Source organism: Manacus vitellinus, unplaced genomic scaffold, assembly GCF_001715985.3.
Source record: "Manacus vitellinus isolate BGI_N305 unplaced genomic scaffold, ASM171598v3 scaffold_6_pilon, whole genome shotgun sequence".
NCBI classification, from domain to species: Eukaryota; Metazoa; Chordata; class Aves; order Passeriformes; family Pipridae; genus Manacus; species Manacus vitellinus.
In genome coordinates this window covers 32,484,060-32,511,886 of record NW_021940750.1, presented here as the reverse complement: position 1 = coordinate 32,511,886, position 27,827 = coordinate 32,484,060, and the positions used below count along the sequence as shown (strand labels likewise).

Sequence of the window (27,827 nt, the reverse complement as noted above, 5' to 3'; positions counted from 1 at the left end):
ACTGGTTTGGGATTCATTCTTTATAAGGTAACAAAACCAGTCAGGACAGTTCAAGCTATGGTGATTAACTATGCAAAACAGTGGGGAGCAGGCAGACAGCAGAACTCTGTTTAAGTAACTAGCAGGTATTGACCAAAACAAGTACATGAGGCAGGCAGAGATAATTTTTGCTCCCAGCACAGGCCTGTGCTGTAGAATCACTTATCACAGAAAAAACATTAGAGTTGATGCAGGTTCAGAAAGTCACTGCTTGTATTGGAGAAATTACTGAAGGAAGGGGCTCCCCTATTTTGAGACTGGAAAGCTGTGCACCTGCATTCTTCACATGCATCTTTGCACACTTGATATTAGCCACTGTCAGTGGGGACAGTTGTTCTGAGAGGATGGTCAGAAGGGTAGAAATGCTTAGCCAGTGAATTTAGGATCAGAAAAAGTAAGTGAATGCCCAAACCATTACATCAACCCAAGCAATTAGCAGGAACTCTCAGGTCTCCTAATTTAGTAACAGTTTAGTCACATGTGAGAGTCTGAAATAATACTGTATGTAAGCATTTAATATCATCCTCCTGGGCTTAATGAGACATGAATCTGGGGGCTTATTTGACCATAAAAGCAGCTTTAGAAAGAGGAAGCTCTGTGGTCAACAGGGCAAGAAAGTTTTGTTTAGGATGCTCCAGCTTCTTGATCATCTTGGCAAGTTACAATGAACTGGCTCTTGCTTGAAGTAAGTAACTAATGCAATGGCATGAATTATCACAGCAGATAATGTCATACTTTGTGTCTTACTGCACTAAAGACTTACATTCCAAGGGTTCTGTTACTGGAGGTTAGCTTGAACAGGAACTTGTTATTCTCTGAAAAAATAATAGGTACAGATTCTCCTGACCAAAACCATCACTGTAAGAATATAGTTCCAGAACCAAAGAGTTTTGCTATGTATTTTATTTAGTATAACACAATCCATCAAATTGCACATATACCAATAACCATCTAAAAATCTCATCCCATTTTCCTTCAAAGAAATCTCTCTAGCCTATCTGCTTTCCAATGTATCGCCCCCTTTCTTTCTAGCCAACTTGATATAAATCCATCTGACAATCTACCCAGGTTACAAAAGTACAGGTGAACACTATATAGAAGACTGACAATTACTACAGCATTAATCAGTTAAACCAAGTTTGTTCACTCAGTGCAGAGAACTGCAACACCACGTTCATAGAAGCTGCGTGGATCTTCCTTGGTGGCTATTTCAAAGTCAACAGTGAAAATCAGATCAGCACGAGTGAAGTTCAGATAAACTGGTAAAGTAACCTGGGGAAAAACATGAACATACAAGAGTTGTGTAAGACAGCTGAAGTGTGCAAGATGTTTCTATAACACTATAAGGTACTTACAAGATGGGAATTCATGCTCAGATAACTCAGTACTCAAAATACGAGGGAAAAACCCAAGACCTAATAAACTCATGATGCTTTTATAGGTATAAATTCATGTTTTGACGTGAATAGTGTTAAGTTTTTGGATGCCTCTCCTCCTTATCAATAGATACAAAAAAAAGACCTAGTCAACACTAGGTCTGTTTGCTGCTAGCCTAGTACAAGTATTTATAAAGCTTCAGGAAAAAACTGCTAAGTATATCTAAATGTTTTTAACAATACTTACAACATTTGCCTTTTTATCAGCATTTGTCTGCTTGATCCAGCGAAGCTGTGTAATGGGCAGTACAGTTGAAATAGCATTTGAAAGTGACAACTTGTTGTTGCTGCATGTGGCTCCCTGGAGCTTCAGGCCTGTAAATTGAAATACAGTTTAGAGTTCTAAGAGCTTTCATACATCCAAAGACCACCTCCTTGTGTATCATTTAAGGGCTAAGTCCACTATATGAGAAGTATTTTGTCCTGCAAAATGAAGAGGTTGTAGGTGATATACTATGCAATACCACTTAAATATATACTGACCTGAGCCTTGAGATTTATTAGCACTGTAAGTACTTCCCTAATAACCAATATGAAACTAATCTTTAAACAACTTCAGACATTTGCAATGATAGGATCTTTTTCATTTGACATATCCCATTTAATACCAGAAGTTTCTGAAAACATTTTAGGTCAAGGTCCCCTTCTTTCTGGTGAGTTTACCTGTGACTCCAAAGCTGCAGGCATCCAGGACTGCGTTCTGGGTAGTTGTAACATTGACCTCAAGACAGAGTTCTTCAAGGGACCAACTGTTTGCTTGGGCAACATATTGTCTTGTAGCAGTAATATATGCCTCTGGTACAAACAGGCCACCAAGGCACACGTGGATGTTCTATTTAGGGGGGGCGGAAATTGGAGAAAAAATATTTCAGCTGCAGTATTAATTAATGACTAATAAATACTACTTCAGCAATCTATTTACATTAAAATGTTCCTGCTGCTACTGGAACACTGTGTAACTGTTGAGATGCCTTTTGCTCTAAGGCTTTGTTTTCTACAATACTAAGGCTCAGTTAGCCTGCTAAGCCTCACCATGCTGAGACCAGGAGAGACTCAACAGTATTTACAGGCACATTTCAGAGAATATTGACTCAAAGTCACCATCTGAGGAACTATTTAGAAGTCCTGACGTAAAGACTCCATGAAGGAGTTACCCAGCTCCACCACCAACCCCTAGAAGTCAGCACAAGGTACCTTCAGTTCTTTTGCTCCACCAGATGCAGCTGCCTGGGAAATGTTCTGCAGCTGTTTAATGCGCTCACTGAAGTCGGACACCCACTGGATAACAGTCATACCAGCTGGCACTGTGTAATGAGACCAGCTACGAGGCAAAATACCTACAAAAATGTGATTAGAATTAAGTTTTGTTCGTATGCAGGTTGAAATTATACACTACATTGACACTTCATGTTCTCTCCCAATAATCAATCCGATTTGGACAGGAATATCAATCTCTATTTTAAAAGGCCCCTCAGTAAGTGAAAGCACTTTCAAAGATTACAAAGCAAATGGCATCCAGGTGTACTCTGTATTTAAAATGCCATCCAGCTTCAGACACCCTTCAAGAGCAGCAGCTGCAGTAACACACAGCAGGACATAGCTGATCTCCAAGTCTGCATGAAGATTTCAGTTCTTTAGAAAAAACTGAAGAGGTCAAATATCTGTGTTTTAGGAAATGCTTTTGTACAAAGCAGACAGCAAATCTTCATGCATTATTACAAGCAGGATGTCTGTGAAAATTCCACATTTATATAAAATCTTGAAACAGAAATTCAGAGAACTTGAATATTTTCTAGGAGCAATATTACTCACTATGTGGTATGAGTAACTTTCTTCTGTCACAGTTCTGACATTGAGAGAATTTATGAAGATTTCAGCTTAGAAATTAAGCTACTAATATAAACCATACAAAAAAAGACTAATATTAGACACCTCAACTTGAAATTTCAAACCAAAACAATTGGAATTTTATGCTTGACACAAAAGTATTGCTTGTGTCAAAGTGTAAAGCCTATCCAGATATTTCTGCCATTTTTTGTTTTTTTATAAGCTGCTGACCACAAAAGCCTCTTACAGAGTGCCAGAGGCAGAGAGAGCCCTGGGAGGTGGTGATGTGAAGGACCATACCTTTCACCAGCTCATTTATAAGTGTGCGCAAGTAGTTGGTTTGCTTCTTTTTTCCTTCACACACTTGCACCACATCTGCAAGGTCCTGGCGAACATCCTGGAGCAGCTTAGCTCCCATTTTCACCTCTCTCTCAAAGAATCGGAACAAAGGATCCTGGTGGTCAAAACATTGAAAGTTAAGTTGCAGATCAAAGTTCTTGCTGGAAAACTGCTACAAAAAGCAACCTCCAAATCCCGGGTGGACTGAGCAGTGACACTGCGACTACGAGCATTAAAGGTGGAAGATGCAGTGTGTGGTGCAGAAAGTAAGTGCAGAAACTGTTTCACACCCAACAATCTCCTTTCCCTCGGAGAAGCAAGAAAGAATTCATAGTTGAACAATCAATGCAGACTGCCTGCTGCAGCTCCTTCCAATCAACTAGGGCTTCTTTTTTAATCAGCAACAAAAGGTTCTTGCCTACTATCCCAGAGTAAGTCCGCGGAAGCAGTTAGACAATCATGGGCACATTTAACTAGGGAGCTAATTCCTAAGCTAGAGTTTAGGATACCACTATACAGATCTCAAAAGTTTCCAGCCCATGCAATTTCTGTTCTGAGTTAGCAGAAGCTGCTGCCCCATCTCCCCTCACTGACCATCACCACATTTTAGCAGCCATTAATGTGCACTGGCTGTAAAGACACTACCACAAGCAGCAGTCAGTGTGTCATAAGCACTTGTTTCTTGCTACCTGATCACAGAGAAGCTTCAGAATTGGTACCCTTACTAGACAGTTTGCCATTGCATTTCTTCAAATAATACCCAAAAGACATAAACCAGCTTTTAGGAGCATATCAAGGAACCCAGGGGAGCATTACACAGGTATGGCACTTGGAATCAGCACCGATACAGGTTCCATTGATCCCTGAACAGTTTAACTGGTACTTGCATTTCACCATGCACCTGAACCTGTGCTTTACCTATGCCCACATTAGATAAAACTTAGTTCTTACTTTAATGTTTTCCACAGTCCTCTTCAGATGGTTTAGAGTTTGTGGGATAAGGTGAAGCCAGTTAGAGGCTGTGGTATGCAGTGTTCTCATCCAGGTTGGACGCCCATCTGACGTAGAATCAGTTCTTGTCTTCTTCTCTGTTTCTGCATAAGCTAGATCATCCTCGTCCTCTAGCATCTGCATTTTCAGCATTTTGCTGATCATATCTATGCCTAAAATAGGAAATATGCTGTTAGTCAGAGAAGCAGTGGAATCAACATGAAAACATCCTACTACAAGCAAGAATCAGGACTTTTCCTCATCCCTAGTCTAGACCTAAAATTCAGAACTGCCCAGCTGTAGGTGGCTCCAGAGCTGACAACAAAGCTTCCCAGAATTAAGATGGGAGCTTGCCATCTGGAAGGCTAAATGTAACTGGTTTTTTGGTTCACAAGCTTCTGGTCAGTTTTTGGACTACTCAAGTGTCTTACCTCACAGAAGGTTAAACCAATTATGTTGAGGGAGGAGGGGAAAGCTATTGACTCTTTAGCAAAATTTGTATTTCTCTTCTGCTTTTTAGTTACAATGGTGGCCTGGTAATCTGTGAAAGATATCATTAAAGTTCTGGTTTTTACCTTGTGTGGTAAGAAGAACTTTCTCTGCATTATTTGGCAGGCCCAGCCACGATGGCGTTTGTGTATCTGGCAGCATCTCAACCCACTGGACAAACTCCTCACGCCTGCAAGTCAAGAGTTTTAATATTCATTAGAAAGTTTCCTTTATTACAATGCCAAAGTAATAAGTTGCCTGAGACAGATGTTTACACAGCATGGAAATATAGTAAGGTGTTTGGTTTTTTGCTTTTCTTTGTGTGCAAGTTTTTAACTTAAAATAAAAAAGAAAAGTTGTACAGAGAGATCAGGATAAGGAAAAATTGATACCTGATTCCATCTGGCATCTGAATATCTTTGTGTCCATCAACTTTGCAGGCCAGTTTGAATTCACTATCAAAACTCAGAGTAGTGAACAGACGTTCCAAGAAAGTGTTCAACAAACGTTGATCAAATTCATTATCAATACGACCTCCATAGATAGACTGTGCCATCAGTGTCTTCAATGCAGACCAGGGGATTTTATCAGGTGAAATGTTTTGGCGACCCTATAATTAGCAGCAAACAACAGTTTTGACATGTCCTCTTACTAAGGAATTGAATTAAAAACCTAAGTTAAACTGCCATCTGATTATTTGTGCCTACTCATTCAACTTCCTAAATGTTTCCAGAACAGACTGTTTCTCTGAAAATCTAATTTTTTACCTGTACCCAAGGACACAACACTACTTGCCTTTGCTGTATCATCCAACCATGTATCCACTGTGTCACAGGCAGATCTCAGGTCAGACTCTCCAAACTCATACTTCTTGGACCAACCCAACGGAGCATAGCGCAGGCGCTCTTGGATAATGGCATGGAACCAGGCCAGGAGGAAATACAAACGAGCACGCTCATTTGGAGACTAGGAAGTGGAGAGAAAAAAACCCAAACAAAACCAAACTGTTATTCAAGTGAACTGGTAAAAATCAAAGTCTGCTTAAAGGGCTAGAAAGTATCAGATTTAATGCTAAATTGCTACCAAAACCTTATACATTCTACCAACAGAAGAAGTAACTACTAGTTTACTTCTGTGAGGAGAGAAGAACATCCTAGGTACATCTGAGAAGCTGAGGTTTTATCATCTAAGGTCATATTTTACTGAACACATTCTTCCTCTCAGTTTCATCGACACAAACTGCAACCTTACCTTGCACATCCTAGAAACTGGAATGCTGCTGAAGGTCCTCAGCATGTTTGCCTTCACACCGGGAGGAGGTTCAAACACAAAGATTCGTCCAGCACGTAACAAATTCACTGGTACCTAGAAAAGATCAATAAGCTCAAATCCACCTGTTTTAGCCTTCACTAAATTAAATCTCTCTAACACCATAGTCTGCATTAACTTCAAAACCTTGTTGTGAGCACACAAATTCTTGCCTTTCTTTTGGGAGGGGTAGAGGAAGCAGCAAAAGGGAGGGTATGATGTTTTCAGCTACAATTAAGTTATCAAAAACCAAGGCTAGTAACTCCCCTGACAGGCATGTATTTTCCTTTTCCTTACTGCAAAAAGGCAGTAATGAGAAAACCCTCCCTGGGTAGCACTCTTGGCTCTGAAAGCTGGTTACTCCCCCAGAGAATCAAATTTTAAATCAGTGTTACCTTTGGATTAATCTCCATGGTAAGGAAGAGTCTGAAGCAAGCATGGGGTTGTAGGGAATGTAGCTTCTTTTCTAGTTGCATGAGCCAGCCAGGAGCCAGGTGAACATTCTTCAGCATTACCCATCTGTGAATTTTTGAAACAAGAAAAGTGCTTTTCAGTGTACAGCTTATAGATCCCTTGCTGTAATCATTACAAGTAACAGAACAAGATATCAAGAAAGGTTAACTTTCTTGTTTTGCAGATACAACTTACTTCTCTTGAAAATATTTAAACAGAAGTTGAGAACAGCTGCGCTTGTTATTACCAGTTTCAGTTCAAAAGATGGTCTCATTATTTTTACTCAGGGTTTTATCTATTTAGTGCCAGTAGATTACTTTCCCCCGTTTACCTTTCTACTAGGCAGTACAGAACTTACCTTCCAGATTTCACTGCTGTGTTTATTGCTTTATCTGCCTGGTTAAACCCTTCAGCAGAACCTAAAAGACAGAAGGGTTGCTAAAGCTCTTACTGCTAACAATTTCATTTACACTTAGATGATGAAATAAGGTATGTTCTTACCAATAGCAATTGAAGTTATCTGTGTGTTCTGCTCAGCTGCAAGGTCTTCAACATGACCACTGGCATCATAACCAGGCACTGAACACATCAGCACAGGGGTATTTGGTTTCACCTGTGGTCCAGGAAGTTTAAAAAGATGCGAATCAGTCATTGGATAAATAAGGGAATGCAGTAAGCTCAGTGTTTCTTCCCTCTGCCCAGCTAAAGATATTATGTCACTCTTAGTTTTATATTAACAAATAGAAAAACAATCCACTCCTCATACCATGGGGAGAAGGGTAAGTAAAGAAATGTTTGGTTGGACAGATTTACTCACTATGTAACTCATGCAAGGTGGCACTAAGCACTGCCTCAGGATTTTAGCCTTTCAAAAACAAGGAGGTTACCTCTGTATCTACGATTTGTGTCAGATCTAAAGGCTGCTCCATAATGGACATGAAAGACTCTCCAAGATTTGTTGAAACAAAAGTATGTGCCATGGCCAGCAAACGATCTGGACGGAAGGCCTGGATCAGAAGCAAGCGATGAATGGCCTGTCCAATAGGAGCTGGAAAGAGGAGACAGCAATAGATGGACAGGTAAGAAAACCATTCTCACCACCCTCCTCTCTTTAATTCTCCATTCCATTTTTCTCCATTTTGTTCTCAAGACTACATATTTAGAAAGTTAATTATCCTTTTGAAAGATCTGTTGCAACTTTTTAACAGAATGCCTACATTCCATCTTCAACTTCACAGTCAAAAGAAACTCACCAGCTTCAGCTGGTTTGTCTTCTGCAACACTCTAACTGCCTGCTCAACTGCTCATGTTCTGAGCCCTCCACAAGCCCACTTGGACAAGATGCATTTGGATTCTACTGAAATGCTACTGGTTTACAAAATCTACAGTCTAGAAGTATTGCCATGAGTGATTTTAATTTCTAAGGACAAGAGATCTCTTCACACCTTCTCACTCATACAATAATCTGCTGTTGAGCTAGACTTATATAGTACTATGCACTTGTCTAGCATGCACAGGGTAGATAACCTAGAGTTGCTTCAGTTAATGATCTAGCAGCTGCACAGTAGCTAGTAAATACAAGCTTAGATCCTTAATTTAGAAAGCTGCCTACAGGAATGAGCCCAAAATGATACAGACAGCAAACACTTCCTAAAGTTACCTTTCAGTCTGGGGACGAACTGAAGGGCAACAGTTACCCTCAAGTTCTAATTCTTAACAAATTAGCACCAACAACTAATGTAGCAAGAGCTAAGACTTCAGGTTTAAGATACAACTGCAGGAGGAAACATTCTAGTAGACCAGCCCCGTCCTCAGAAAAACTTTGTCCTGGAGCTTTTTAGAGTCCTGAGCTGCCTCCAGCTTTGCGATGACTAAGGTTAATCCAAACTATTACATAATCTAATGAGATTGTAGAATTATGTTTCCTCAGTGGAAGATTAGATCACAGGTTAAGGTGCAGGAACCAAGTGTAGTAACTACGGCTTACAAAATGGTTCAAAAAAACCCAACAAAACCAAACACAAATTAACCTCCCAAAAAAAACCAAACCCCAAAACAACCCAAACCCACCAGACTTCAGGTTCTTACACAATCCCAACGTTATGATTTCCCTAACCATTAAGGTCCAAACTTAAGTTCTACTTTAGAATTGGTTTTAAAACCATAGTAACTCTACTGAGATCAGTACAGTACGACTGGTGCGGACAACAGTGCAACTTCACTTACTCGCAGGTTTTTCTTCAGTCCAAAGGTATGGTACAGTCTGCTCGGGGGAACTGCTATCCAGCCAGATACAGAATTGCTGTATTGAAAAAAAATGCAAAAAACCTGAAGGGAAGTTTCAAGGCATCAGAAACCTGCTGCAAGGTGCAGGTCCTGTTCATGGTGCAACAGAAATGTTCAATGTCAGCCTTAGTATTTAGGATTTAACGTACTGCAAAAGTGCTCAGTTACATACGAACTGTTAGTAGGAAAGAAAGATTGCCAGGGTAGGGTTCAACTTGTCCAAACTCCACTGGTTTTGGATTTGCAAAGAGATCTTTAAAATTTCCCAATTAATGGTTGTATCTTATCATCCATCTAAAATTTAGACCATAATAAAAATTTATATTGAGTACCAGAAGAAGCATTTGAGGTTCTATCTATGAGTAAGTCTTGAGAAATAAAACAGGGCTAATGCTGTTAAACAGGAACACTATTAATCATATAACTTAGCCTCAAATATTGTCTAACACTCAACACAGTTTGGTCTTTTCCCAGGCTTCTAAATACAGATGGTTTGAGTTTCACATATAAATGGTTTGAATGTTTTCTTGAGCAAGACTGCAATTTGACCAGCACATTTAATAAGTTCTTGACTCATTTCAATGAATTTCTCCAAGTTCTATTGATTTTCAAAACAAAAATCCACGTGTAAAACTCAAATTATACTTTGTCTATTACACTTTCTTTAGATGTGCCAAATTGTTTCCCTGATGTGCCCTATTGCTGCATTGCCTCCAGCACCACGATTCTACAGATCTCTAATAAGCCCAAGCCAAGCTGTACGTTATTTTACCCCAGGCTGAAGAGTTTGATAAAAATTAGACGTAGTAAAGAAAATTTGACTTCTAATATAAAAAGTAGGCAAGACAAACCAAGCAGATATTATTTAAGATATGGACATAATTTGCAACCTGACAGTTTCACAGTCAGAACAAAGATGTATTCTTTACAACACTTCAGTCATGAGAATAAGCAAAGTGTTCAGCAGCTGAGCACGATCCAAATTCATGTCCAAAAGCCCACCATAATGAAGTTTTGTATGGCTGAGGCTGCTCCCTTCTCTTGCACAATTATCACACAACAGTGATGCAGGAAAAGACATGCAGTATCACACTTCCTGCTACCATGGGAACCAAAGCTGGTCAACAAAGCCAGATGAACAGTTAAGCCACTTCCAAGTCCATGTGAACAGTGGTATTTACAACAAGTTTCACAGCTGGATTGCTAAGGAAATAAGAATATTCATTTCCACAACTACAACTAGTTATTTGTAAGGCTGCCCCATTCCCATCCTAGGAGAGTTTACTTGTGAGCATGAAGCTCTTCAAGCAGACACCTAAAAAGCCTGACAAGATAGTTCAGTGCAGAAACAAGCCCTAGCCAACACTTACCTCATCCGCTTGAACTTTCGAAACAAGGTCCTTAAATGCAGGAAGGCAGCTCAGCCTCATCATTGCTTCTGTTTGCTCTACAGTCAAACCATTGATTTTGGGGAGAGATGCAGTGTTTAGTACAATCTCCTTCCCTCTCAAGAAGTGCTGGAATTCTGCATCATATGTAGGCTCCCTAATGTTAAGGGAAAAGAAGACTTCAGCTAGATGCCTTCAAGACAGCCCTCCCTCTGTCAACTAAAGTGAAATGAGAATATAAATGTTTACCCAATGGTGCCTTTCAGTTTGATCCGGGCCAACAACATGGCAAATGTTATATGGTCCTGATGCAGCATGCCACGTGCCACTCTATTGAATGCCACCTACCAACAAAACAGGGAAGTTAGTACAGAGGCCATGAACTCTTGACTCTTCAAAATTGACTGAAGAATTACATTTATTAGTTAAAAAACTGAACCTGGAAGAGATCCTTTGTGATGATTGAGAGACGATGAGTATGGTCTGTAATTCCCTTCAGATTTGGGTTCTCATACAAGACATTGTGATAGATGTCCAAGAAAAACTGGAGGGAGTATTGGTACAGGAAATGTATCTGAAAGACAAAAGGGTTCAGTTTTTCTCTCTTGAGTCCTACTGTTTGATAGTCATTGGCATATGCCAAACAAACTGCAATATAGCAGCCATGCTGGAATCAGGCAGTGCCTATTTAGCTTTGAACAGTAAATACATGAAGCTTCTGGCAGGAAAAACAACTCATCCTACCTGTTTCAGTGACTCCATAGTAAAGTAGATACTGCTGCATGCTGTAGAAAGAGGCAAGTACTGCTGAGAAACTGTCTCCACTTCTTGCATGACAATGTCAGTCTCTTCCACTTTTCTGGTAACCTCTGCTGCCTCCTTCTTCAGGTTCTCAAGAGTAGTAATGATGGTGTCATCATCCAGGATACGTCCCTTCACTTCATTAAGTGCCTGCAGTAGGGATTTTTCCAACTGACGCAAGCGCAGCTGAAATTCACCTTAATTAGAAGGAAAAATAGGTCACATTGTATAGACATGTTAGTTTTTTAAGAATTATTTGAATTGTGTGTACTTTGGCTTTGGACATCTTGAGAAGCCAGAGTATGAAGACATTTTACTGTGTATTTCTACAGCTACAGTAAAACCAATGTATACTTTTAGAACAGGAGGAGTTCATTTTGGTAAACATACCCTGAAGCTTGAGGAGGTCAGAACGTTTTTCATCAACATCTGGTCTTTCAGCTTTCAGGACTTCATTCAGACACTGGCTCTGTAGGCTGCTGCGAGTTACTGTGAAGTTCACAAATGTAACGCGAGAGCAGAGGTCCGGTGGGAATTCGACCTGTCACAGGAAACACAAAAAACTTTCTCAGCTTTCTGAGACACCATTTCTCCAAACAGGACAGCTTTTGTTTTACTTACTGTTGGATCTCTGGTGGAGAGGAAGATGACGAAGGATGGTGACAAATCAATATCTTGGTCTCCTAGAGTAATGAGAACTCTGCCTCCAGTTCTTCGGACTTCGCGGTTCAGAACAGGATTCAGAACTGGATCGTAGCTCTCCACGTCCTAAAAGCAGAAATGTGTTAAGAGATTGTGTTCCTTGCAAGTGTCTCAAGCAAAAACTCCCAATTGAACTAGGACTTAAAGGTCTGGTAACCAATCAGTTGGCAGTTGGCTAGGAATACAGATCACATTCAGAAGGTATTTCCACTTTAGATTTGTAGTTGAGCAATACAAGCACAAAGTTTAGGCAGTTACCATGCATAACCTCAGAAGGGTAGTACTACTGATGGCTGTAATTGTGTTAGCTCTAATGTATTACAAGCCCTATCCTAAGCAACACAAGCAACAGTTACTGATCTGTGAGCTAACCCCATTTTCCCATTTCCATACTAAGAAGCACAAAAAATACCCATCTCAAGTAAAAGTCAACTATACCTGCAGTTACCTGTTTTTTGTATTACTGAAACTTCTCTCTCATACTCAGAGTAATTTAATTCTAGATAACTAGCCATATTATTTGCTATTATCTATTACTAGAGATAGCACATGAAAACAAAGGTTGCAAGCCATTTTACAGATTGGAAAGTAAAGAAAGATAATTTCAAAATAAAAGCATTTGATCTTGAAATGGTAGAAAAGGAAATGCCTTCTTTTGATTTTCTAGCTCACCAATGTTCTTCTCAGGACTAACACCTCACGTATCACTAGTTTACTTGGCAAATTATAGTTGCTTGCATGTCACTAAAAGAACAAATGCAAACTTTTCTAGTACACAGGGCAGAATTCAAGAATTTAGATAGTTTCTACATGATCATGTAACTAACCTGAACTAGAAGTGGGTTACCAAATCTCAAGGCACTTTCCAAGTTCTTCCTGAAAGCGTCATCCAAGAAACTAGTACGAGTTATCTTACGGTCTTTATATTCATTCATGATAAACTCTGTAGCTTGCCCAGAGGGATCGATGATCAATGGATACCTGAAGTTAGTAAAAAAACACTTTCATTATTCAGGCTTTGACTGCAGACAATATCTAAGCATTTTATAAAATTCATGCTACATTATTAGTCTCAACTCTAAAACCTTGTTTATTGAAGGAATAATTTGGGACAGGTTCAATGACTTCAGAGTTTTGAAAGGTAAGTCTGTTATTTGGGCAATGAAACAGCCGCAGTCGAAGCCAACTTTTTTGTTATGCTTAGCTGTTAAAATAAGGCAAGCAAAGGTGAATGAGAGTTTTTACGTTTACACATGGTTGAGAAGCTTTTACAAACATTAGAGGTTCCCACAAGAGTAAACAGTGCTGTGAAAGAGTCACGGTGATGCAATAGGTGCAAACCCTGCCTGCTGTGAGAATATTGTTTAAGAATTCTACATCTTAGAATGAAATACCTATTAAACCGCTTGAGCATGATGGCATTCTCAGTGCACAGGTCATCTGCAGGTAGAGAACTTGCTTGCCAGCGAAGCCGCTCATCGGCGTTGGAAAGGTACTCTGTCCTTGCAATGTCCGTACGGAACTGCAAGAAGGAAACACAGTTAATATTTAACTAGAGATTCTCCAACTAGGTGGTGAAGACATTTTAAGTAAATATAGTTCTAAAAGGTGTTCTTTTCCAACAGCTCCATCCTTTACCTAGCAATGTTAAAGCTTCTTTAGCTGCTGCAGTAAATCTATTCATGGTTAGCTTATCATGACTGCATCTTTACCTGGATATTTGCCTGCTGCAAATGGTGAGACCACGTAGTGAACAGATTCTGACGCATCTGCTGATCGAAGTAGCCAGCATAGGCAATAAAAGCTCCTGAAAGTAAACAGTCTCCTGCAATAGTGGACATCTGGTTTTTGAAAGTTTCACTTGTCTTCTCCCATCTTTCACGTTCAGCAGAGAGACTCTTCAGAAGAGCTGTGCTACGGTTTACCTAGAAATAAGTGGTGAAGTAGACTCTTTAGATGATGAACTGTCGTATTATAAGTCTCTTGGAACACCTAAATATTGGCTCAAGGCCCAAGTTAAATTTAAAAGCCCAGAATGAGATTAAATTTGTGCAGAATCACTTCAGGGTTAATTTATTACGTTGATTTTAACTGTTGCCTTGATTAACTTAGAAGTGCTAAGTACTAGCATAGTGGTGACATACTAATGACTAGATCAAGCAGACAGAGAAATTCACTCCCCTAGAAGTCCAGTTAAGACACTGCAATCCCACTACATCCATGCCTGTTTCCAAAGGCTTTCTATGTATTTTAAGCCTTATCTGAACTGTCTTGTTAACCAAGTAGCAACATGTGTTGATATTTCTAATTCCAGCCAGGTTTCAGTAGCTTAAGAAGCCTCAGGACATCCAGAGATGGAACAGTTCAAACACACTGCACAGGTGAAGCAACTGAAGTCCACTTAAAAGTTTGAAGAACGGTTAAATTTCAGGCTGTCAGAGATTAAAAAATAAAAAATTACTGATATATAAATGTCTTACTTTTGCTTCTACAGCAGCCAAGTCTGCCTTAATGGCTTGAGCCTCGGAAATCAGTACTGCATATTCTTCTTTGTAACGGGCAATACTGGCCTCAAGATCACGAATCATCTGCTCCACTTCATTTGCTTTCTGTTGGTTGTCTTTGGCATCATCCTCCAGCTTCTGCAGTTCATTGCGTAGAGGTTCCACTCTTTTCAACATATCAGCATAGTTCAGCTGCAAACAATAAATAAACAAACCCTTTGCACTTTCTAAAATGACATGTGCTAACAAGAACCACAGAATTCAGGTATATACTATCAACTGCATCTTTTCAAGTTTATGTATTTCTGACCCCTGTAAGAATTAACTACTTAAAATAAACTTAGTATCACGCATCAATCCCTAGGACTCTAGTTTAAACCCAGCACAGACATGTCAGTAATTGATTTTTGCAAGATCCCTCTCCTGGCTCTGTAGATTTACACGAAGTCATCCAAAAGGTTCAGACCACATTAAGAAGTGCACAGCACTGTTTTACATAAATACTGAACTGGGTGTCCATGCCAGTACTGTCCTAATCTGCCTTTCTTAGCAATGAAATGAGTATAGCTAAGCCACAGAACAAGTTGGTTAGAGTGTGGTGTTAGTAACACCAAGGTTGTGGGTTCAATCCCCACACTGGCCACTCACATAAGAGTTGGACTCAATGATCCCCGAGGGTCCCTTCCAACTCAGAATATTCACTGTCTGGGAGGTGTATCACACAATGTCTGTGTGATCTTGTAGGAGAATTAGGACAGGGCCTATTGGCAAGGTTCAAGCGAAATACAGTGTCTCCACATCATGCCATTCCAATCAGGCACAGTTTTAACGAGCCAAGTGCTTTGCTGTATGGAACACCAACAGGCAAGTAAAACCATTCTTTGATATCTCAGTATGGGGGCATCTTTGCCAAAACCTATTCCTTTAGGAAACTAGTCAAATATTTAGAAGTCTGCCTAAAAGATCTTGGCAGAGCTGCCTGTGAGCAGGCCCCACTTTGAGGCAAGACAAATGCAGTCTCTATTAAGAGGATTGCATTGCATTTTCCAGTGGGGAGCTGTATTGTCCTGTAGAATGATACAGAAAGCATCCACTACTGTTCACTGTAAACCTAAAGTTTTTCAGTGCAGAAGCTGTATCACAACTGCCAGTCCTCTGGCACAGCACTATAGATCCTATCAGCATTCATCTGAACCATCTACCCATTTCTTTGAAGCAAAATAGCTTGCAATACTTGGTTGAATAAAGGTAAATTCAGCGCCTTTAGACATTGCTATATGCCTTCAGGCTCACTCTTTTCACCTTGCCTTTGCTTCCTCAAACTGACTTTACCTGTGCAATTGCCCATTTCACCATAGGTCCACAAGCCAGTGATGCTCTGTTTACAATTTCATAATTATAACTTGGATTTGACAGGTAGTTTTTCTTCATCCTCTCCCGGATGGCATCACTGCAAGGGAAAAGTTTTTACAGATAGCATGAATACACTGTATGTCAGCACAGGGGCATTCAGTATCCCTTTATCTGGCCTGCCTTCCACAGCTGACAATGAATATTTCCTGGGAGTTTTGCTATCTGGTAGCTGGAACGTTTTAATTAGTTCAACATGTTGTTTCAGAAATTACAGCTTATGGATGATATAAGGCACTTAGCAAGCAATACTTTTAAGATTAGTCACTCACGGATTGCTTAGCTCCACTCAGAAAAATTTGGAGTTGGAAGGGAATTCTGATGTCTAGTTTGACATTCTGCTCATGTTCAGAGCCAGCCAGCAAACGGACATCCTTAGCTGGATGAAGCCCTCAGCAACCTCATCTGTTATTGCTGCAAAACCACTTTCAACTGACAATGTGGCTTTGGACACCAACACACTGCTTGGCAACCATGCCTTAAAATTACTCGACAGCAGCTCTTTTGTCCCAGTTTGCCTGTTACACCTTGGCTTCAGCAGTCTGTCTCCTGTACCGCCTGCACGTTCACTACATGCAGGAATATGCTGGTGCCAAAAGAATTCAAGTGCTACCAAAGCAATTACACAGAGGAAAGTCCAGTTAAGACCCTCTGTCCTTCGTAAAAAATTTCTTCAAACAACTAACTCACACTTGCACTTTACCTGATTTCCTCAGCAGAGAAGTTAACAATGGTTGGAATGAAGTTCTCTCTCATGATGATGGAACGTATTTGTTTCCAGTCAGTGGTACTTTCACCTAACAGCAGGCAGATGGACTCCAGTGCTAACTTCACTGCTGCAGGTGGATTAGCCATGGAACGGACCTCGACCAGGTGCTGCTTCTTGATCGACTTCACAGCTAAGCGGTGCCAGAAAGATGAAGAATGTTGATTGGGAAGAAAACAAACAGTTAAGGGTACCCTGGATTTGTAAAAATGCTTCAAGAGTCTCAAAAAGAATATGAGGTTATTCGAGAAAAAGATATTACTGGATAACATCCAAACTACTATCCCAAGATACGCTTCCATAAATGTCAACTTGACAAATGGTCACAGGCAACTTATTCTGCTGCCCAAAACCCATTCACTCAAACCAGTGATTTGTCTACCCAGTTTAATGAATATTGTCTGTGCAGCAGCAAGGCATCAGTGGTCTTTCTAGAACTGGTCTGCCAGAAACTAAGCCACAAGCCATAAAAGAAGCATCAAGTATCAGATCAGAACTATACACAGCACAGAAAAAAATCACAGCTCGAGGACTGTGAATTTAAAAGAAGGAATTTCTTCAACACTGTTCAGCCCCTTGCTAAGAGCCTACTTTTTTGTTAGGACCAACCCAGATTACAACAAAACACATTCCCATAGACAGGTTTTAGATCCAAGCCCACAGTGTGATCTCTCAAGGTGCTAACATACCATTCTGAGCTTCAATGACAGCAGGCTCCACCTTGTCAAGATCTTCTTTCACACTCATCTGCTTGTCTGCAATGACCTCCTGCTGCTTGTGCAGCTGTTCCTGAATCTCTTGGCTCATAACCTAGAAGGAAATTTCACATACAAAATACTGCTTTTTAGAAGTTGAACTTCTTCCAGTACTTGCTCTGCAAGCTCTGTTTTGTAAATAAAATAGTTGCTATGCACAGAGATTCAACAAAACTTTTTACCTTCTTCTTCTCAGCTTCCTGTTGATCTTTCACCATCTTTTTCAACTTGTCATTGGCTGCTGCATTTTTCACTTCCAGTTCCTGACTCTTTATTCTTAGGTCACGCCGCAACTCTTCCACCTGAGATGGAAGAGAGCATTCACATCAAGCATTGAGATCAATTTTATCACTCCAGTCTTATAGAGGGCAAAGTTTTAAAGATATGTACCTGATCAACTGTTTCCTTGATTTTTCTAAGACCAACATTCAAATGCATTTGCTGTTCCTCCAGTTCACTTCGCTTCTCATTGAACAAGTTGGCATAATGGTTGATGAAGTCTAAATAGTGGCGTGGTGTGATTGCCATAGTTCTGCCTCCTCGTTTTGCCAGCCGAGCATTAGCCTTTAGGGAACAAAAAGTTGCAGAGTATGCACTGGGTTTAAATCTATATGAATGCCAAAGATCATACTTTCTAGGAAACTGATGCATGATGCTGTGACCTAGAGATAAGTTAAGCAGTATAATAATAACATACCTGATGAAGAGTCTGGTGAACAAACACACAACTGTTAACAATGGCCTCCCTGTGTGATGGTGGCTGTGGCAGCTTATCATACACAACTGGCATGTAATCGGGCACAATATAATTTGGTTTCTCAAGATCCATTTTGCTTGTGAACTCTTTGCCAACTTGGTACAGTGCCTCAGTTGACCAGTCTCCAAACCAGTTCAAGACGCATCTGAAATACAAAGCATTTGTGAAGACTTCCCCGAAAGTACTGTTTCAGCAGTACTTGTACAACATGTTGGAATATGCAGCAATTACCTGTTGAAGAGCGCAGGAGAGGTAGCTGCCCTGTCCTTCAGGCCCTCAGAAGATGGATTCATAGTGAACACAACATGGAGATTGCGAATAACTTGGCTGGTGAACCATTTGTAGAGTTCCTCATGTGAATCTAACATTAAACCTTCTTTCTGTGCTCCTTCTTTACACTGAGTCATGAGGGTGGCATATTCATCTCCTTCAAAGAGACCAGGAACCTAATTCAAAAGATAGTTTTGCTGTAGTCTGTGGTTGTAGAGAGGTGCTTAAAATATTTACTTAAAATCTTCTTACCTCTCCGTTGGCTAGGAGAGTGTTCATTCTTTCCAGGAATCCAGAATCCAATACATTTGACTCATCCATGATAAAAGCTATTTTTTCATTTTTACAGCCAGAACGTCTCAATACTGTCCTAAGGTCTTCATCAAAATCTTCGCCTGTATATTTTCTGTGGACCTGGTAAGATTAAGCATTGGTCATTAACATTTTGGTTTAGCTTTTAATGGGCTTTTTGGAGGTCAGTATTTACGAGTGAGTTTTGACTAACAGGTTTTTAAAAGTTAAACTAGAACACCAACCTTAATTTGGTAGACACTTAAACCATTCATCCAGGCAACAAATCTTGAGAGGGTTGTTTTCCCTGCTCCACTGACTCCAATTAGCAGCAAGTGGCCCTGTGGCTGACGGAAAATTCTGAAAAACAACATAACCAAGTATGATTGGTTTTAGCAACTTACCAAAGCTTTTTCTAGAACATCTAAACTTAGTACCAAAACTGACACACCTTTCCAAATAGGATCCTGCTATCTGGAGGCTGGCAGTTTATTTTCTATAGACAACACTGAGATCATGCTCCATTCTTACTCTGTACTCAGGCTACTCTGTTTTAAACTCTAAATACTACTTACATAAGCAGCAACGGAAATCTAAACTTACCGATCAATTCTTAACACATGATCCAAGACTTCATTGAACAGAACAAGTGGTACATCAAGTTCTTCTTCATAAAAGACTTTAAGCCTGGCTTTCACATAGTCTCTTAATTCTTCTTGATCCACTGGAATATAATCCTAGAAGAACCAGTCAATACAGTATGGAAATTAAGGTTAAGGGAATTTGCTTAGGGATAAATTTATGAGTACAAAAAAGCAGAACTACTAGCAGCAATCTGCTACAAAAACTTAAGAATACTGTACTCCTTTAACTCACACAGGAACATGTCCACAGCCTGGAGTGCCACAGGTAGCTGCATGGGGTTTAAACACTGTATCTACTGAACCTACCATAGGCTGAACCTGTGTTGCCAGTTACCAAAGAGATTGGGAAGTACCACTACAGACTTACTCCCTTCCATCACTTCCCCAATTTATATTAAACAGCCTTTCCTAGTCACTTACTATTGGTCAGAGATGGGTAGCAAGCTAGGTGGACTTTTGCCTCAACCCAGCAGGATTCGTACAGCTTGCCCAGCTGGAACACTTCAGATTGCGAGAAACAGTCCACCATAAAATGTGTAATATCAGTATTGCTTAAGGGTCACTTTTTTATCCACGAGGTTCCATAAGCAATAATTGTCAGCAACTACCTGGTACTGTTAGACCATTCTTGAGAAATGTTATTTAATACTGCCTTCACATACTGTGGTAGCTCTTAGAATAGCATCCCTGGCACAACAGCTATTAAATCTGTAGTAGAGTTCACTTCAGGTAATCATAGCAAAAATTTTCTGAAGATCAATTCAACAAAATTATGGTCACCGATTATAATTTAATTATAAGAGCTGCACCACTCGCATACAACTTTTTTAATTTGGGGTTTTAATTTTTAAAAATTTTCACTTGCCTTTGACAGCCAGTTGCTGTATAAGATAGGTCTGCTCATAGCCTTTTCTTTGTCAATGTTGGGGAAGTGTTTCAGGGCAACCATATCAATGTTCTCATCAGTCCAGCGCCTCTCCTCATCTTCAACAAGTCTAGACAAAGAAAAGTCAGTGAGTACAAATCCTCTATAATGGGAGGATATAATCACATCACATGTCAGCACTGTGATTAAAGTATATTTTTACTTTGCAGATACTGCTCCCAGGAGAGTCAAGTTAGAGTGAAGGGTAATATTTTCATCTTCTAATGAAAGTTGGCAAGGAGTGGGGAAAACTAATTTTCAACTTTTTTTGGTTTCGCCTCCCCATCTCACGTTTATTTTACCTGTCTTGGAAGAGTCGTAAGGCTTCGTGGGCCCAAATCCTGATCAGGCCTTCAACTGGTAAGGTTTCTAGCGGTCTTAATGCTTCGAATATACCTCTCACCCATCGAGTCATTTCACGAGGTGAGTAGATGTAGTGTGGCTGTGTGTCTTGAGTGAATCTCTCCTAAAAATTTAAACTTAATTAGTTACTTTATCTCAAAGTTGCACTGTATTCTTTACAGGCCTTGGCACTGCAAGATATTACTTTGCTAGTGTAATTCAATTGTTTTTGGCTGAACTCCAGTAATTAGTTGAGCTCTTTTACACATATTGTCCATATGAAAGGCGAACACTGCATGTTAAAAGATTCAGCATAAAAGGAAAACTTCTAATTGGAGTTTGGGGTTGTATTCAACAAGTTACCTGAGACATTGTGTAGAACTCTACCATAGCAGCAGTGAGAGGTTCTGCATATGTGCGAAGTGATGGGATCAGCCTCAGCATTGCACGATTGAATGTTCCATAAATCTGAGTAAGTGAAGCTGGTCCAGGATAGTCCACGTAAACCACAGGAACATGTCGTAGAAATCTGAAAAATTAGCATATTACACAGTACAGAAAATGACAGTCTGTACTCTCTTCATTATCTTTTGCCAAAATTAAATAACTGCTTGATTCGAAATCATCAGCAGTAACTGCAGTTGGTTTGATTGCTCCTTAATGACTCCATTCTGAAGTATCCACAGTGTTCAGACAGGTGATTCAACAGCCTAACAGTGAGTCCACTGTTTGGCTGTCATGGCAAGAACCAACTAGCAGCTAGTGCAAAAGCAAGGAACACAATTTCAGCACAACTGTTGTTAAACAAGTGTATTAAGAACAGATTACATAGTCAATGCTTCGGTTCTGACCCCTATTCTGTTGCTATATAGGGTTTACTAGACACATTACCTATGTGAGAGGGGCTTTCTTCCAGGATCAGTAGGTGGATTACATGCACCAACAAACTGAATTCTCTCCAGTTTCACCCATGTCTGGTCAGATGTACGATAGAATCCTCCATGTTCCACCATCTGGAAAAAACCCAAAAATCAAATCAAATCAGTGGAATGTTGTAGTTCTCTAAACGTCACTGGTATGATACAGTTGATTACAAAGAAAAACAAACCTGTCTAATGAAGGATATGACTCTCTGTGTGCCGTATTTATCCATATCTGGCAAATTGATTTCATCACAGAACAGCACCAGCCACTTTCCTAACTGCACAGGAGCCAGCACCACTCCATTAGGGGTACGCCTGTACTCACAGTAGTGATCAAAAGTTTTCAAGAGCAGTTCTGGAGTGGTAGCACTAGAAAAGTTGAGTCCAACCACCTTAGAAAGAGAACAGTGAAAAAAAATAGTTAAAATACACTAAGACCAGAAAGAGAACATATCAAAAGTCCTGAAAACAAGTTTGGCTTTCCACAATGGAAGTACATATACCATCAATATTACAGGTTATTGCCTGTATATTTTTATTCCCACTGCAGGTTTTCCATTTATTATGCAGTATTGCTTCCTGTCCAGTCCTGGACTTTGAACATCACAGCCTCATGTAACTGTTACTCCACCTTGATACACTGGAGGATGAGAGCTATTCCTAAACACTACCACAGGTTTTTAAGTACTGAATGTAGGAATCCTCCTGTATTACTGAACAGGCAAAGGAAGAAAGCAGTTCTTATGTTAAGAGAAATTGATATTCTCAACATAATTTTTATTCTTTGCTATTGCATACACATAACTGACTGAGGTGAAGCTACCACTGAATTCTGGCTAGCAAACAACTTCCACGCTGAACCAAGACTGCTTTAATCTTTAAGAACTTAGAGACTCGTTACTACCCTGTAATTCACACACACACGTGTACACAGACACACACAGTCCCTTGTGTACCTCCATGTCAGGCAGAGCTCTCAGAGCACTGAAGAGGGTCATGGTCTTCCCAGAACCTGGTGGGCCACAGAGCACCAGAGGTTTGTGTTCTGCCAGCCAAGTGTACAGCAACGCTTCATGGCGAACTGTATCTAGGGTTGGTACTACAACATCAGGAGCTGCAACCTTGTGTGTTTCAACTTCAATCTGAGGAACCTTGGACTGCCATGGCACCCATTCACCTGTAATGGACACCTAGGAGCACAAAAACGTGATTACACAACTAACAGTAGGAATCTAGCTCAACCTTAGTCAAAATACTTTTTTCTAAATGACAGGATGGTCTGTGGCATCCAATTTTATGTGTTTATTTAAACAAGCAGCTTGTTTGCTGAACTGTGAAACTGTAAAGTTTAAGACAGTCTAGCGGATTATTTTCCAGTTTCATCTCCAAAATCTAAAGGAAGCTTATAAGAACATGAAAGAGCAACACTTCTACTACAAGAAAGGCTTACCTCATAGTCAATTATGGGTATGTTGGGTGCAGTTGGCAGTGGCACAGTGGTGATTCTCCTAATGTATTCTCCCAGCTCTGCTCTCATTTTCAAACGGCTGTCTCCAGAAAGGGACCAGAGTATCGCATAGACCAGGTACCTCTGTAAGAAGCAGCAAAAGCAACTATTGGTTTCAGAGTAATGGAACAAAACTTCATGAATAACTCAAATCTAGCCAAACACAGCAGCCACTGAACATCAGATTGTATTTACCTGGATGTAGCGCTCCAGCTGATCTATCTGCATCGGGAAGTCCGGGTGGTTGGCGTTGTACTGGGCGACGTTGCGGCACGCTTGGTGCAACATGGAGAACAGAGACCCCAGACAGCGCAGGCGGGTGAGATCCATGATGTGCTCCAACTTGAAAGCGTGTTCCAGTGCTTTGGTTACCAGGCCATTAGATGTGAAATACGGCTGCATTATTGTTGCAGCATCTCTCTGAATCTGTTGGGGGAGACAAACACTGCTCAAGGAATTTGCTTCTCATTTGATTACCAAGCAGCAGGAAATGATTTTGTTTAAGGTTTGAAGTGCTTCATATTTTAATATTCTTTAAAAAAAAAAAATGAGGAGGAAATCAGCTTTTCTGTGATAGGTTGTCCTAAATTCTAAGTACACTGTACTACCTGTAATACAAATGTTTTTACTACTGTATCCCAAATGTAACCTAAGTTATACCTGCAACATTGGGGATGCTGCTTCTTCTCCTTCATCTTCTTTGCCCTTTCGCCTTCGCTGCGCTTCCTCCTCACCTTCATCTAGAGGAATGCTTCTTAGTCTGGCCAGGAAGTTGTTGAATATCATGTCTGTACTGAGAACATCCTCACTGAACCAGACCATACCACACCTTGACACGGTAGCCAAAGTGGCATATTTCAGATCCTGTACCTCAAACATGATACGCACCTGAAAAACAGTAATTTAAAACAAGGGTTTGAAGTAAAATTAACCAACCAACAGCTGAACAAACCAAAAACCCTCTCCCTCAAAAAACAGAGATCTTTCAAAATAAGCTGATTTGCATTTAGACTCTGAATAATCAACAGCAGCATTCTATTACGCTATGCTAAGTTCATCATTATTGAGTGTTACCACAGATTTATATAACCCACAAAGTTTGTCTTACAGGGTCAGAGTAAGCATAAAGTGAAATGCTTGTTTCCAAAAAAACTCCTAACTCCAGCAAAACACAACCCGAGCTCAGTATTACTCTGTTTGTGATGAGAAAGAGGGACAGCACTAGTACACAAGAAACTAAAGCAACAAGCTTGTGGCCAGCACATAAACATGGTGTAAACAAAGTTACATTACATTTGGTGGGAGGCTGAGACGTTCGCCGTTTGGCAGAGTCAGAAGTTTGTTGTCATCCAAAACAGAGTTCAAGTTTTCAACCCACTCAGGGTCTACATCACCATCGAAGATGATCCACTGACGTTTTTGTAGTTCACCTCTCACATTGTCTATGATCCTGTATTAAAGGAAATATTTATTGCAGTAGAGAACTACGACTCAGTAAGGCCAAATTATCCTCGGCACAAATGTACTGGTCAGTTTGCATTTATGCTATTACAGACTCACTTTCTCAGGACATGTGTAAACAAGCCATCTGTCCATTCTCTGGTGTTTGGATCCAAAGTACCATAGAGGTGATCTTTGCTGATTGCTTTTGGATCTATAATGTGAGCAACACCTTCCACACCCTCCAGCCGTTCAAGGGCCTTCAGAAGTACTCTCCAAGCCATGCTCTTTCCACTTCCAGAGGGACCAACCATCATCAACCCATGATTTATCTGTGTAATCTGATACAGCTGAAGAACCTGTGACAGAAAAAATGAGGTACCAATGAAGTCTTAACTTTAGTAGCCAATATAAGCCTTCTGTGTATTGTTCGCTTAAGACAAGTAGAACGTTTTCCACCTTTCATAATTAAAAAAAAAGCTTAGTCTTATACATAAATTTCAATTCCATATTTGAGTTTTAGATTTTACCTTTTCAACCCACATGCCACCAACTTCTTCTCCATCACCATAGGTAAGGTACATTTCCTGACACACTTTCTTAAGCTCCTCTCGCAAGGCTGTCATCTCTCCACGATGATACTGTACTCCAGGGAATACATCAGAAAGGAGACTGAACAGCAATGGAATGTCTTCTGCAACCAGTTTTGGTACCATAGTTTCACATACACTTTGGATCAGGATCTGCAGAGAGCGAGTCACATTTCATTTAAGATTTTTTTATTAAGTTCACTTTACCAGATGTGTTTGACAAGGAATACTTCACTAAATACTTTACTGATAAAGCACCAGACCAGGGCAGTCTTAGCAAAAACAACCATTTGATGGGGTTCCAACTTTGGAACTACACAATGATTTCCTATTGATTTTCAGTTTATACTCATTTCTCATGTCTCTTTACTATGCTATTGTTATTAACTGCTGAGGAAGTGAGCACCAATAAGTGTTAGGGATGCACCACCTCATATGAACAAGTTTTTCATTCTGATTCAGAGACTCCTAAGATATGTTTAACTTGGTGCTTCTAAGCTATCAAATCACCACCTTTAGTAACTAACACTGTAGGGTTACTTTTGTTTAGTGTGCATCCTCTATCACAGAAGCAAAGATTTTGCACACACATTACCTCTTGCTCTGGTAAGTTCTCAGCGATTTCTCCCTCATCCACAACTTCACCACGCTCTTCCTTCTCCCGCTTTATCTTCTGAATCCTCTCCCTCTTCACGTTACCTGCACTAACCAGCACACTCTTCAGTGCTCTCAAGCCAAAGTCATAGTGACTTTGGGAGGACAGCTGTTCATCACAAAGCCTAAGAAGTAAGACAGACAAAATACAATTTGATTGCCAATAGGAACCAACACAACATTCAGTAAATGTCATTGTTTACTTGAAATGATTGCTGCACAATGTGCTTAGTGAGTTGCAAAGAATATTATAGCTTTGAACAAATAAGTTCTATTGTTATTGACTGGAGCCAAACTTGTTACTCACTTGAAGAATGGTACTATCTTATTGGCAAGCACTTCAGCTGTACGGAAGCCTTGGGAGTACAACATGACCTGGGCAATCAACTGACGGTCTGGTTTTGTCATTGCCAAGCTACGGAACAACTTCTTCAAATTGTCAGGTAGATTAGATCTGCCTGCATAGCCAGGATTCATGGTGATGAAGATAGCCATGTCAGGGCTCACTTTGACTTGTTTGTTTAGCAGCTCACAGGTAATCGGTGTTGCAGCTGAAAAGAGAGTGCATTTAGTTACACCTGAGTCAGTGATCAATGACCTCAAGAACAGAAGTCATACCTTATTCTATTTTAGTTTCCTACAGTAACGGACAGCAGGTTCTCTAGTACTGCAACTCAAATAATATAAATTCTACCAGCTGAAAGTTACTTCAAGTATTTAAGTTTTGACAGAAAGCAGCTTCATCATTTTTTGCATTAGTTGCAAAAAATGTAACTGAGCAACAAAATAGCATGAAGGATGTTAGAGACTATTAGGAATAAAGAATTACATACTCTTGTCATAGTTGGGGTTGGAATGCTCTCGCAAGGCTTCCTGGATGCACTGAACTTGCTGTGAGACTGCGGAGAGCATTCGCTCCTCCAGTCTGTTGAACTCATCGAAGCAGCCCCACGCGCCCACTTGGCAAAGTCCCACAAAGATACGTCCCATTGCCTGCACAGAGAGGGGAAAATCCACTCAATTGCATGATCCTTCTTGTGTGTGCACAGGCAAAGGGGAGCAGAGAAGAGCACTTTATACAATGGAGGAAGGATATTTCTGCCCTTATACAAAGGCAGGAAGGAGCTGCATTTATATGTAGGTTACTATGTCTATAGCATTGTAAGAGTTATTAAAGGGTTTCAATTGACTTCCAGGTGTTCACTGCTTCATGGAACCATAGAATATGATCATTCTCCTATCATATCCTACATACTGTACTGCAGTGTGTTCAAAAACAGGCAAAATAATTCCACTGCATAATGTTTTCTTTGCTGATACCATTATTATTGGGTGCAGTTCCAGTTCCTTATCACAAGGATACTAGAATTACAAAACATTTATTGAAAGGTCAGTTCCACATAAAGAACAACCTTTAAGGTAGGATTCTGTAAAAAGCAACATGAGAGAGTATGATGGAGGTCTAGAATTTACTGGTTTAGGATGAATAGGAATCAATTATTCACTGTCTTTTCCACTACAAGAACTAAGGAATCATTAAAAACAGACAAAAAGAAGGTGCTCTTTCATAAAATGCATGGTGATGCAGTGGAACAATTTGGTAGAGAATGTTATGGAAGTGTGCAAGTGGAATTAAGGGGATAAATGGTACATGGAGAAATTCTGTTCATACTCCAGTGAACCTAACACGTTTCAGCTGGGACCTCCTGATCCTCATAACTGTCAGAGGGAGGAAGAGGACTGGGGGCAAGGAAGGAGTATCACCCACTACCTGTGATGCCAAATGCTGGCTAAATGGAACCCTGGTCTGGTAAAAATACACCTTTACACAAAAACCCCACACATGGCAAGCTGGCACAGTTCATAAACTACAGCGATTCCTTGTCTACAGTTTATATTGGTTTTTATATATACACCTAACCAAGGTTTTTATTTTGAGACATTTGCAGTTCACAAAGGCATTTCATCTCAATTTGAAGATGTCATTAACA

General features: G+C 40.1%; 1 protein-coding gene across 1 annotated transcript in view; it reads right to left on the bottom strand.

Moving 5' to 3' along the window:
- Positions 1–924: 924 nt before the first annotated feature.
- The window catches only part of DYNC1H1 (dynein cytoplasmic 1 heavy chain 1), a 42,885-nt gene continuing 15,982 nt past the window's right edge, over positions 925–27,827 (bottom strand). Inside the window, exons 29-78 of the mRNA XM_029964148.1 lie at positions 26,670–26,829; positions 26,144–26,387; positions 25,778–25,961; positions 25,123–25,335; positions 24,713–24,951; positions 24,446–24,602; positions 23,813–24,040; positions 23,348–23,578; positions 23,096–23,236; positions 22,602–22,835; positions 21,831–22,037; positions 21,614–21,735; positions 21,086–21,251; positions 20,683–20,846; positions 20,321–20,450; positions 19,415–19,548; positions 19,057–19,171; positions 18,773–18,934; positions 18,482–18,696; positions 18,191–18,395; positions 17,884–18,057; positions 17,676–17,795; positions 17,428–17,548; positions 16,676–16,871; positions 15,895–16,012; positions 14,539–14,754; positions 13,771–13,983; positions 13,453–13,580; positions 12,886–13,039; positions 11,978–12,124; positions 11,747–11,897; positions 11,300–11,553; positions 10,995–11,129; positions 10,805–10,899; positions 10,538–10,712; positions 9,108–9,183; positions 7,769–7,929; positions 7,383–7,494; positions 7,240–7,300; positions 6,824–6,947; positions 6,372–6,485; positions 5,916–6,086; positions 5,513–5,730; positions 5,207–5,310; positions 4,593–4,804; positions 3,603–3,756; positions 2,670–2,812; positions 2,139–2,307; positions 1,663–1,790; positions 925–1,311 (exon numbers count right to left, since the gene is read on the bottom strand). Coding sequence (XP_029820008.1) covers positions 1,183–1,311; positions 1,663–1,790; positions 2,139–2,307; positions 2,670–2,812; positions 3,603–3,756; positions 4,593–4,804; positions 5,207–5,310; positions 5,513–5,730; positions 5,916–6,086; positions 6,372–6,485; positions 6,824–6,947; positions 7,240–7,300; positions 7,383–7,494; positions 7,769–7,929; positions 9,108–9,183; positions 10,538–10,712; positions 10,805–10,899; positions 10,995–11,129; positions 11,300–11,553; positions 11,747–11,897; positions 11,978–12,124; positions 12,886–13,039; positions 13,453–13,580; positions 13,771–13,983; positions 14,539–14,754; positions 15,895–16,012; positions 16,676–16,871; positions 17,428–17,548; positions 17,676–17,795; positions 17,884–18,057; positions 18,191–18,395; positions 18,482–18,696; positions 18,773–18,934; positions 19,057–19,171; positions 19,415–19,548; positions 20,321–20,450; positions 20,683–20,846; positions 21,086–21,251; positions 21,614–21,735; positions 21,831–22,037; positions 22,602–22,835; positions 23,096–23,236; positions 23,348–23,578; positions 23,813–24,040; positions 24,446–24,602; positions 24,713–24,951; positions 25,123–25,335; positions 25,778–25,961; positions 26,144–26,387; positions 26,670–26,829 — 8,124 coding nt within the window. The 3' untranslated portion in view covers positions 925–1,182. The remainder of the gene's footprint in view (positions 1,312–1,662; positions 1,791–2,138; positions 2,308–2,669; positions 2,813–3,602; positions 3,757–4,592; positions 4,805–5,206; positions 5,311–5,512; positions 5,731–5,915; positions 6,087–6,371; positions 6,486–6,823; positions 6,948–7,239; positions 7,301–7,382; positions 7,495–7,768; positions 7,930–9,107; positions 9,184–10,537; positions 10,713–10,804; positions 10,900–10,994; positions 11,130–11,299; positions 11,554–11,746; positions 11,898–11,977; positions 12,125–12,885; positions 13,040–13,452; positions 13,581–13,770; positions 13,984–14,538; positions 14,755–15,894; positions 16,013–16,675; positions 16,872–17,427; positions 17,549–17,675; positions 17,796–17,883; positions 18,058–18,190; positions 18,396–18,481; positions 18,697–18,772; positions 18,935–19,056; positions 19,172–19,414; positions 19,549–20,320; positions 20,451–20,682; positions 20,847–21,085; positions 21,252–21,613; positions 21,736–21,830; positions 22,038–22,601; positions 22,836–23,095; positions 23,237–23,347; positions 23,579–23,812; positions 24,041–24,445; positions 24,603–24,712; positions 24,952–25,122; positions 25,336–25,777; positions 25,962–26,143; positions 26,388–26,669; positions 26,830–27,827) is intronic.